This window comes from Arachis hypogaea, chromosome 1 (assembly GCF_003086295.3).
Source record: "Arachis hypogaea cultivar Tifrunner chromosome 1, arahy.Tifrunner.gnm2.J5K5, whole genome shotgun sequence".
Classification (NCBI taxonomy): Eukaryota; Viridiplantae; Streptophyta; class Magnoliopsida; order Fabales; family Fabaceae; genus Arachis; species Arachis hypogaea.
In genome coordinates this window covers 45466732-45479418 of record NC_092036.1, presented here as the reverse complement: position 1 = coordinate 45479418, position 12687 = coordinate 45466732, and the positions used below count along the sequence as shown (strand labels likewise).

Sequence of the window (12687 nt, the reverse complement as noted above, 5' to 3'; positions counted from 1 at the left end):
AAAGAAATTTGAAAAAAATAGTATTACTAATATTTTTTAATTAAATAAAAATTTTTAAATCTCATAAAATGAATTTTTTTCTTCTTGTGATCGTCTTTTTTTATTCATTTGGTATTAATTCTCTCTGTTTCAACTGCTACAATTAAGAGATATTTTTTAACTATGAATATTGTGAAAAATAACTTAGGAACAAAATAAAAGATAAATTTCTTGTTAATTGTCTTTCAATTATATTGAAAAAAATTACTGAAAAATTTGACACAAATTCTATTATCGGTGAATTTTATGATACGAAGAATCGACCACTTCATTAGTAAAAAGTATACACATATTTTTTTACTTTAAAATATATTTTCTATCGATATACTTTTGTAATACATCTTATATTATATAATTTTTTTTACATGATTTTTAATATTATATGTATTATTGACCCCATAATATTATTTATGGATTCGTCCTTGAGTTATTGGATATCAAAATGAAAACTTTTGAAGTTGTTTACTTTTTCATAAATTTAATTTCTTTTTTCCCTTTTTAATTTTTCTTTATTAGTGCTTTCAGAATATTTGATATATACAAGAATCAAAGAGAAAATATTTCAACATATTTAAATTAATTAAACATGAAATAAAATTAAATAAATCATAATTTAACTAAATATTTAAACGAATATATATTAACACATATAAGTAAAATAACTAGTTTGACTAACTGGTAAGTTGGTGAGAGACAAAAGACTACTAAAAAAATTTTAAGCGAAGAGATTGATAATAAAATAAAAAGTTAATTATTATTATTATTCTAATGTTTTGAATTCAACCAAAAGAATTTTTGGAGTTATTTCCTTTCAAGAATTCTCCTCAAGTTTTTGCAAATTCGCCCATGCACGTGAACGGCCTATTTGATGACCAATTTATAAATTATTTTTTTTGAAGCAATTTGTTTTTATCAGATTTTAACTAAGTCAATCGATTAATTATTTATTCGATTTAATATTTTATCAAGGCCGATTATATCGGCTGAATAGTTTTTCAGTTAAACCAATCGATTCTCTGATTTTAATAACTATTGTATTAATATTAAATACTTTTTGTTTTCAAAAAAAAAAACTTTTATCTTTAGTTTCACTTTACTTTGTGAATTTTCTTTTGAACATTTTTTAAATATAACTAGACTTTCTTAAAAGATTAAGACATATTTCAAAAAGTTGTATTCTTAGGAATATTATTTTCAAAAACTGAAAAATAGTATAATTGAGTATTATACAAAAAAAAAATTGTTTCTTTAGTGCAACAAATAGTTGGAAATTATTTTTAATAAAATAATGACTATGAGTTCTAATTTATCTTTTTAATTATTCTCCGAATACTTAAGTAATTACAAAATTAAATATATGTATTGTTTTTTAAAACAACAAAAGAGTAAAAATTCAAAACTTTTTTATTTAGATTGAAAAAGTTAAGATGAAATAAGAAAATTCTTTGACAAGAAACATAATAATTAAATAATTAATAATAAATTCATATTTTACTTTTCGTTTCTTCGTATTGAAATATCAATCCACCCTTTTTTTATGGGAATAAAATTTTATATTCCAGACAAAAAGTTACTCTTAAAAATAAAATACTTTAAGAAAAAATTTTAAATTTTTTAATAAACATAAAAATAATATATTTCCTGAAATGGATATATCGATAAAGTATATTTGTATAGGACGTTGACCTCAGTCAATTCATCGCGGAAGGGAGAAAAATTTGTTACATATTTCCGGGATGAGTCTGATAATAATACCATTCATAAATCATTAATAACTATGATGCAATCAGAAGAAGCACAAATAGGTCTATGAACTGAATTTTTCTCTGCCTCGCTCCCTAAACAAATGTACTCAAATTGAATCAGGGGTTTCCAAATTAATTAAAAAAAAAAAAAAGAACCCGATCGCAATTGAATAGCTGACTAGCCAACATAGGAAAATACATAGATATTAAATCGAATATATAGTGGCGGTTTTCCAAGGGTAACCCCCTTTCCTTCTCTAGTTAAACAACATAGATGCCCAAAACAAGGCCAAGAAAGAAAATCCAGTTACTGCAACTCTTGCTGCACTTCCTTTGTCACTTCCGGGTGTAGCTGCAAGGGTAAACATGTACTTTTGTTAGATAAGTTAGAATAATGTAATTAGCAGCTTCTGAGTCGATGAATGTTTTGTTAGATTGTGTATTTTTATGCAGTGTCTGAAATGCAAATTTTGAAATATTTATTTTTTTATTATCTTTTATTTTTAATAAAAATTTCAATTTTTTAATATTTAAAAATATAACGTATATATTTAAATTTTACAGGTTCAAATATTAAAAATAAATTAAAACTTTTCATTGTTACTCATCATTCTGGCTGCTACTTATACTTGAATTTTAGGTTAGATAAATAGTTTAATTAAATTATTTTTTAAAAAAATTATAAACAATAAATATTTATATTAAAAATAATTTATAAATAAATTATTTTGTATTTAATTTTTTTAATTTTAAAAATAATTATTTTAAATAAAAAATAATAAGAAGATTTTATTACAAAAAAAATTATTTTTTTAACTTTTTTTATAAATATTTAAATAATTTTTAAAAAAAATTATAATTTAATTTTAAAAATTATATCAAATATTAATATTATAACTTTTTATAAATTAAAAATTAAAAAAAATTATTTATAAACTTGCGCAAACTGCGCTTATGATACACTCTTCATCGTTTATCTATTTCAGCTCTAATTTGAGGTCAAGGGACACCTTTGACAATTCTTGTACGCGCAATAAAGGCTAATAGTTATTTGAATACTCTGTTCTTTCAAAATTAACATTCGCGTAAACTCAGATTAAAGAAATTCAAAATTGGTGGGAACGAAAAAAATAAGATTAAAGAAATTCAAAATTGGAGGCGGAGACGCGCAGTTACGAGTTTTTCCCGACCTAATTTGAAGATTAGTTCTTTCATTCATTTTAAAAAAAAATAAAAGATGATTAGCTGGCCTTTTTGATAAGAGACGATTTCGAAGTGACAGATTTTGGTTTCTCTTAATCTAATCGAATTGGCCGTGTATTTATGCATAGTCGTCATGATTAAGCAATCGGTACAGAAATTAAATGTTTTCCTTTTTATAGTTTATCAAATTGAGGAACTGCTTACCTGGTGGAGTTGTCGTTGAAGATGAAGATGGAGATGGAGCTGATTCTAATAACGAAAAAAATAATAATAATAATAATGATAATTAATAAATGTAAGAAGAATATAATATTTAACAAAATTGGAAATTTGTGGATAAATAAAACCAAAAAAGAGTTTTTAATTATTGATACCACAACCACTTCACAATAAAAAGAGTTCACAAAAACATGGCCTATTATTCGTTGACTCATAACAGGGACAAAAACCAGGAAATCAAAATCAAATGTATATTTCAACAATTAAAAAAAAAAGTTAGATGATCATAATCTGTCACTAATTAATAAAAGATCTTGCCTACCAGTAGTGGACTAGCGGTGGTGTTGTCAGAGCTTGTGACAAAACAATTTTCCTTTTTATCTCTATTGAAAATTGAATACTAACTCTCTTGCTAAGAATTTGACTAATTCGTCACAAAGTCAGCGAAGAAAGCCAAAAGTACTAGTATTTAGATCTAACAAAAAAATGGGGGATAAAAAGGTAAATTTGGCAAAAATAAAGAAGTGTACCTTTGCAGCTGCTGATGCCTTGGGTGATACCGCAGTTACGACTAAGTTCAAGAGCCTGAGTGACGTTGATGTGGAAACTCTCAAGCAAACCGGGAGTATTGAAAAGGTTGCAGAGGCAGGTTAGTTGCGTCGCAACGGTTTGTTTGAGTGGCGTGCAGCAAGAACTTGGTGGCTTCGTTGAGTTCAGGTAATCGACACATGGAATCAGTTGAGAAGCACAAGAGTTGTCACTGCTGCTTGATGCTGCCTCACTCAAACCCATCATGCCACTCATCATTACTACCACCAACACCAAACCAAACATAGAAACATGCATCTTGCTCAGACTCATTTTTTCAGATCTTCTGGGTTTCTTTTTTCTTTTTCTTCTGTTTTGGTTGGTAAGTATTCGCTTAATTGCTGGGCTTGCTCTTACTGTATGAATGTGAAATGAATTTACTTATAGGTGCAATTGCCTGCCTAGGTAGCCAAATTTATTTAATTCAGCTTTTTGGTGCGTTGAATAGGCCCACGTTCTATCCTGCGCGTGACGGCGTGACCTCGCTGCCTTTTTCGTTAAGAATTTTATACGTTAAGAATTTTATACTAATAGGGAAAATTAAAAGCACCTTACATGTGTTTTACTTTTATAAATTTGTGAAAAAATAATAAAAATAGTGAGAATAATAAAATTTTGGAGTAAAGTATTTTATTTTATTTTTTAATTTATTAATAAAATAGTATATTTATACAAAATCAATTATTATATATTTGTGTATATTTATATATGTTGTTTAACATATTTTTAATATATTTCATATTTTGTATAAATAACTAATTAGTATTTATTTTTTATATACTTTTCCTATAGTTATTTTATTAAAAATTTAAATTTATTTCTAGTGTATGTTTATGTAATTCACTTTTGTTTCTAATATTTACAATCAGTTTAATTAACATTTCATATTTCATTATTTTATAACATGAAGATAATTTGGGATGGTTTAGCCAATGTGCTGAATTGGACAACACACTGTTTTCTACAAATATGTGGTGTTTTTCTTCAACTGTGCTCTTTTATTTATTCATTTTTCCATGATTTTCTTTTTCAAAGGTGTGAACTAATCACAAAAATAGAATAGTGAGTATTACACTTAACAATCCAAAAATATCAGAGGGATTAAAAGGGTCATACATTCTCCAGCATGAGGCCAGAACGCATCCAACCAACTAAATGATAGCTTCTGATATGTGACAAAATGAGCTGTATTATCATTATTCAGCCAGTGATCCGTTGGCCATAATGTATTTTATATGGCTAAAATTCGATATGCTGTAATTAATTCCGGTTGAAAAATACATAGGCAGTTTTAGTTAAAACACGAGTTTCAGTTATTGTAATAACACATAAATGTTATGGTAAAATACATAAATTTTAGTTACAATATATATATTTTTTCTTTATTTTTTTATTTTTTTCTTTTTCATCATCCTTCTTCTTCTTTTATTATTAATGCAAAATAATTTATATGTCTTTCTATGTTTTTCTTTAGAAATAAAAAATAAAAAAGAATTAGATTTTAAGTTAAATTGTACAAGAAAATAACTAAAAAGAAAAATAAAAAGTTGAAAAACATTATTTTGAGCTATGTGCGAATTTTGAAGAGAAAAAAAAAGGGAGAAAAAGGAGGAAGACTTTGTTATAAAAATAAGAGAAAAGGATAAATAACTTCTTGATCTTTTAATCTGCAGACATTTAAGTTCCTGAAGATTTAAAAATATATTTAAATCCTTAATCTTCTTAAAATCTAGACATATCAATTCTTCATGTTCAATTGGGTCTGTTAGATTCAATAGAAATATCAAACGTGACTCCTGTTATACTAACTTGGTTGATACATTGCACACACATAAGAAAGTTTTTAAAATCACAAAAATTAGATCCAAATATTAAAGTATTCAAATTTTGAATAAGTTAAAGACTTAAATATATTTTTTAAATTCTCAGGAATTTAAATGTCCATGCTCCAAAAATTTAGAGATCGATTTGTCATTTTTTCTAAAAATAACTTAGCAAAGACTCACGTACAGTATTTTTATATAAAATTATCAGTTAAAAATCGTTAGATGATTTAACATATTTGATTAAATTATTATCTAATAATTCTCCACTAACAAATTCCATAAAAGTAAATTGCATGTGAATTTATACCAAATAACTTGTTTATCAAATGTTTTTTATTTGACTTTTATAAAATGAAAAAAAAATTATATGTAACTTTTCACATGTTGCATTTAAATTAAAAGAAAGAAGAACACACTAATTGATTCACACAACTCTCTCCACGGTCATGAATGATTGACTAAATAATACTCATGTGAAATATAATAAAAAAAAAGACACGAATTCGTCGAAAATTGTATTGCCCTACTCAACATAATATATATAAATACATATATTATTTAACAAGTATTTTTGTACCAAATATTTTTGCAAAATTAATTCATGACTAATTTTTCATTTTGAAAAACAATGTTACGTTTTAATTTTTCTTTATACCATCTAAGACTAATTATGGCTAACATTTTAATATAGTACATACTAATTTTTAGTTTAGATGCTTTGGAACTAATATATCAGATTAAAATTATTAAGGACTAAGCTAAAATTTTATACTAAAATTAATTATCAAAATCAATTTTTATGTATTTTTGTATTTTTATATACTTATACAAAGTTAATACAAATCAACCATTTATTTCTTAGGTCATGCACCTTCCCTTCCTTTTCAGGTTTTAATTTGCTATCTTTCTCGGACCCTCGCTCCTTCAATCCCTCGCCTCACCAATTACCATCGTCCCATTTCTAATAGCTTAGAGCTTATAAAAGTAGGGCTAGCAACCATACAACATAAGCACATTACCATACAATATAGAATACATTTAGGAGTAGTTTTAGGTAGCTTAGTTTAGGTTTTTTCTCAAATTTTTCTTAGATTTAATTAGGGTTTGTAACATTTTATAGTTTAATTTTGGTCTTAAATTTTCCATCTCATTGTAAGTTGACGAACGGATTTCTATTGGTAAAGAAATTTAAAAATATAATCGCGTTGTAAGTATAGTTTCTAAACCAACGGAGAATCCTTTCATGCAAAAGTTTTGGTTGTTACAAGTAACAAAATTCAATAAAATTTATAACCGAAGTATTTAAACCTCGGGTAGTCTTCTCAAGAAATTGCAGGGAGGTATGATTTATTATTGCGGAAAAAGATAGACTTTTGGGTTTTTTGTATAAGATAAAAAGCAACAATAGTAAATGGCAAAAGAAATAAAATAATAACAATAAAAAACCTTGATTAGGAGAGATTAATTGGAAGTTCTATCCTTGTTGGATTTCTCGAGATTAACAGTAATAGGTTGTTGTTTCTACTTGGTTATCCTTTACTAAATAAAGGAAAGTTAAGTTGAGAGCCAACTTCTATTCACAAGTCATAATCCTCTCCCTTGGAAAGTAATAGCGTTAGTGACTAGAGAGCCAACCAACAATAAACCCAATTACAAATTAACTCTTGAGTCTTCCAACTCAAGGGTCTCCAAATATTAATCCACTCCAAAATCAAGTTGGGAGCCTACTCCATTGACATGGATACCAATTTTATAAACCATAAAAGGGAATAAAAAGAGAACATGGTAATTAAAATTCAATTGGAAACAATTAAACAAATAATAGATTTAAATAGAAAAATACTATGGAATAAATGCAAAATATAAGAATCTTAAATTAAAAGAACATTGAACTTGGAATGAAGTAGTAATCATAAAATAGAAGAAATCTTGAATCCTAAACCTAAGAGAGAAGAGAGAGCATCTCTTTCTCTAAAACTACATCTAAAAAATCTAAAATTGTGAATTATGAATGTCTCTGTTGAATGGATGTATTCTCCCACTTTGTAGCCTCTAATCTATGTTTTCTGGGTCGAGAACTGGGTCAGAAACTGCCCAGAAATCGCTGATTGCGAATTCTGTCACGCTGATTTTCATCACTGCGACGCATCCGCGTGGAGCACCTGTTCGCGTCACTTAGCTGTATGGCCACTATAGCAAATTATATATCATTTGGAAGCCTCGGACGTTAGCTTTCCAACGCAACTGGAACCACTTCATTTAGACCTCTGTAGGTCAAGTTATGATCGATTTAGTGTGAGAGGGTTAGGTTGACAGCTTTGCAGTTCCTTCAATTTCTTGTATTCCTTCCACTTTTGCATGCTTCCTTTCCGTTCTCCAAGCCATTCCTGCCCTGTAACCTCTGAAATCACTTAACACACATATCAAGACATCAAATGGTAATAAGAGAGGATTAATAATTAGCAAATCTAAGGCCAAAGAAGCATATTTTCAATCAAAGCACAGAATTAGGAAGGAAAATGTAAAACATGCAATTAGTATGAATAAGTGTGCAAAGAATTGATAAAAACCACTCAATTGAGCACAAGATAGACCATAAAATAGTAGTTTATCAACCTCCCCACACTTAAACATTAGCATTTCCTCATGCTAAGTTCAAGAGAAGCTATAAGAGAGTGAAGAGGAATGGTAGAATGTATGAAATGCAACCTATGAATGCAACTAAATGCAGAATGCTTTTTTTCTACTTGGTTAAAAGTAAACAAATCCTTCAAGAACAAATATGAACTGGATTTCACTAATTCAAATCATAAAATAAAGTACAAGTAAACTTGCAGAAGAAAATAGCTCATGAAAGCCGAGAATAAAGAATCGAGCATCGAACCCTCACTGGAAGTGCATACACTCTAATCGCTCAGGTGTTTAAGGTTTGATTCTCTCAATTCTCTACTAACCTTGTTTTCTAAGACTTTCTCTTCTTCTACCAATCAACAGAAATTTAATGCACAAATACACAAATCAAGAGGTCTTTTAAGGGTTGTAATGGGGTTAGGGTCAAGGTAGGATTGTATTTGGCCAAGTGGACTAAAATCCGAATCCTTAATTAACTTAAACTTTTCCCACCTAACTTAAGACAATCCATGTAATCACAATACAAAACCTAACTATCCATTAACCATGTTTTTCACATATTCATGCATCCGAATTTGAGTACCACTCATATGCATTGATATTATTACTTAACTTGGGCCATTTTGTGCGCTTTTATTATTTGCTCTTTTTCTTTTTTTTCTCTTTTTTTTATTTTTTTGTTTTTCTCAATGCATACGATTAAGATATTGAATGCAAGAATACATGCTCAACTATTGTTTTGCACATTTTCACAAGAATACACAACACCCAATTCTCAAACCAAATATTTTCAATCCCAATTTTTCACACTTAAATCCGAACACTTTCACTAGTCTAAGCTAACCAAGGATTCAAATTAAGGACATTATTATTTTCTGCTTAGAGTTAATGATGTGCTAAAATAAAGAACAAATGGGGTAAAATAGGCTCAACATTGGTTTGCAAAGGATAATGAAAGGGTAAGGCCATATAGGTATGTAAGCTCAGTGAAACAAAGGCCTCAATCATATAAGTGCATGCATACATCAAACAATGGAGATATAGAGTTAAGCAAGACAAAGATCACAATTTTAGAGAGAAAAAAATACACACCAAAAATAAAATATTGGTTGATAAAATGCAACCAATCAAATAAGCTCAAAAATCTCACAGGTTTTGTGTGTTCGAGCTCTAAACCATGTTCCAGAATATTATTTCTTCAAACAAGTTCAATAAAAATTTTAATTGAAATTAGTGAAATGCTATAAAAAGTTTCTTGAAAAAGAAAATATTACTTCAACCAAGTGGTAAAATATGCACAAAATCAAACAAATATGCAATCAAACATGCAAATGCAACAATGAACAAACAAAGAAAATAAAATATTGGTGTTGAGAAGAAGGTAACTAACCCACGGAAGTCGGTATCGACCTCTCCACACTTAAAGATTGCACCGTCCTCGGTGCATGCAAAGCTGTGCAGGTGGGTGGGTTTCTCCAACTGACGCTTTTCTCCAAAGATTGTGCAGATAGACTTGGTTGTCTCCCCATTAAGAAGTTTTTCCTCTTTTTCCTTCTTCGGTGGCCAGCCTGAAAGAAGAGAAAAAAAAGAACAGGAACCCAAAAACAATTATAGAAAATAAATAAAATATGAGTGGGTAATGCCAAATAAAAAGGATCTTAATTACATGGTAGCTACAACATGCAAGAGAGAAGACAGTAGGAGCAAACGGCATATCAATAGTGCAAAATTTGCAACAATGGGAAAGAGAGTGTGGGTAATGAAAGACAGTGTAAGTTCATGTCAATGCAAAAGGAATACAGGTATCATAAAAGATTGACATTGACAGAAAAATAATATCACCCAACATTGTAAAACAAGTCACTAAGCACCAAAATAATACCAGAAAAGATATAATAGTTGAATAAGAAAATTTAACACCAACGGAAAAATAATAAATTTAAAAAAATAAAAATATGCATAAAATTAAAATGCAATGAATGAAAGTATGCAAATAAATTAAATAAAATAGAATGGAAGTGAAGAGGGATAAGAGGTTTAAGGGATGAAGAAGAAGAAAGTAAGAAAGGAGGAGGAAAGGAGAGAAGAAAGAAGTAAGAATTTAAAAACGGGGCGCGACGCGCGCGCAGGGCACGCGTGCGCGTGAAAACCGCACTAACCATGTGACGCGTAAGCGTCGCCCACGCATATGCGTGGGTGGACAGAATTTAAAAATGGCGCGCACGCGTCAGTGACGCGTACGCGTGGGTGATTTTGTGCCTTGGGCACAGTGCCCGCACTAGGCCAGCACAACTTTCGGCCTAACACCTCTTTACGCCGATTTGTAGGGTCACGCGTATGCGTGGGGGATGTGTACGCGTGGAAGGCTGATTTTGCAATTGACGCGGATGCGTCAGGGATATGTTCGCGTGGGCGTGTTTGTGCCTGAGGCACGCATCCAGCCACGATCCCGCGCAACTCTCTGTAAGGTTTAGCGTCGCATGTGACGCGTGCGCGTGGGACGCGTTTTTTTTAATATATACAAAATGCATAATGCAATATGCAGATACTAATGTAAACATTATGAATGACACTAATAAAATAAAAAATAAAATAAACTAGGAATAAAAGGAACGATTATACCATGGTGGGTTGTCTCCCACCTAGCACTTTTAGTTAAAGTCCTTAAGTTGGACATTTGGGGAATCCTTTGTTATGGTGGCTTGTGCTTGAACTCATCCCGGAATCTCCACCAATGTTTGCAATTCCAATATCCTCCGGGATCCCACACTAGTTGCATAAAGCCTTCAAGCAAGTTAAAACAAGTGACAAGGCCCCAAGAGTGTTGATTGCTAGAATGAATTCCGAGGTCCCAAACCTTGCTTTTGCACCCGTCTTCTTGTTGATCATCATGATCCCATCCGGGTGGCAAGCAATCTGAATTCTCACTGAAGTGTCCAAACAACTTTCTAGACCCATTCAGTTGAGCTTTACACCAACCTTTACATTTAAACTTTGAGCTTTCCACCATATTTAATCTTGCATGATGACTCCTACCACTAACCATCTTCCTCTTATTCTTAAAGCCACAAAGAGCTCTAAGCTGACCATCTGTCTTAAGTAAACCATATTCAGGTGGAAAAGTAAAGGTCAAGGATAAGAATTTTACCCACTTGAATTTTGTATTGGATGGTAATGGCTTTGGGAGAGGTGTTTCTAATGATCTTGCAAGCTCCACTCCCTTGTGCTTTTCTTTGAATTCTTCCACCTCCTTGTAAGCTTCTTCAATTTCAACCTCTTCCTCTTGGTAGCTTTCTTCCAATCCAATCCCCTCTTCATTGTTTTCCAAGGGCATGGGAGGTTGTGCTTCTTCTTCTTTAATCTCCATGTGAAATCCAATGGGAGAGAATTCAATTGTAGATAATGATTCATCAATGATTGAATCCATCTCTTGATCATCCCCTTCAAAGTCTTCAACCAGGCTATGCCTTGGAGGTTGTACACCCTCCTCAACATCAATTTCAAATGTCTTTGAAGGAGGCTCTATGATTAGGCTTTCCCATGGAGGTTCTGCATCTCCTAAATCTTCAACCACTTCTTCCTCTGCAACTATTATGGCTTCCTCCACTTGTTCCAATACAAAGCCATGTTCCTCATTATCCACCAGAGTTTCTAGTGTCTCCTTCATGCTACGCTCTTCTTTTGATTCTCCACATGTAGCCATGGGAGTACTTTGAGTGCTCAGATGTTGGGAAGCTAATCGATTTACTATCTCGGTTAAGGCAGTCGCGAATTCTAGTACATCCCTTTTCATCTTTGCTTGCCCTTGAAGAAGACCACGAAGGATGTCATCCATTGGAGATTGGGGTGGATATGAGGGTTCATTACTTGGGAGGAAGGGTTCATGATAAGAGGGTGGTTCCTTATGATAAGGATGTAGTGGTTCATCACTCTCCATCTTTTATACTTGTTGCACAACACACTTCAGTTTCTTGTTCTCAAATTGAGATTCTTTAGCCATGAGAGCTTCGAGTGCCATTCGGCTTACCACTCGGTCCAATTGACGAAGGGTTGGTTGAAATTGATCCATTATTTTCTTGAGACGATCCCTTGACTCTTGTTCTGCTTGGATACCATAAGTAGGATCATAGTGCTCTTGGATTGATGGATATGGAGATGGTGAATATTGAGGTGGTGGCTCTAAGTATGGCTCAAAAGGTGGTTGGTATGGTGGATATGGGTTAGGATCATATAGGGTGTTTGGTGGTAAGGGGCTTGTGAGTATGGTGGTTCAAAGCTATGTTGAGGAGGGGGTTCATAGGCGTATGGTGGTGGTTGTTGATAATCAAAAGAGCACTCACCATAGCCAGTATCTTGATATGCTTCTTGGAATGGCTCTTGGTCATAGTATGTTGGCGGAGGCTGTTGCCAAGAGGGTTGATCAAATCCCTATGGCT

The 12687-nt window shown here is 31.2% G+C and overlaps 1 protein-coding gene across 1 annotated transcript; it reads right to left on the bottom strand.

Moving 5' to 3' along the window:
- Positions 1-1776: 1776 nt before the first annotated feature.
- Positions 1777-5178, bottom strand: LOC112803288 (non-specific lipid transfer protein GPI-anchored 7). Its single transcript, XM_025846792.3, has 3 exons — positions 3737-5178; positions 3192-3236; positions 1777-2136 (listed from the first exon to the last, which is right to left on the bottom strand). The coding sequence occupies exons 1-3, from the start codon at positions 4065-4067 to the stop codon at positions 2042-2044; spliced, it is 471 nt and encodes a 156-aa protein (XP_025702577.1). The 5' UTR covers positions 4068-5178; the 3' UTR covers positions 1777-2041.
- Positions 5179-12687: the final 7509 nt, after the last annotated feature.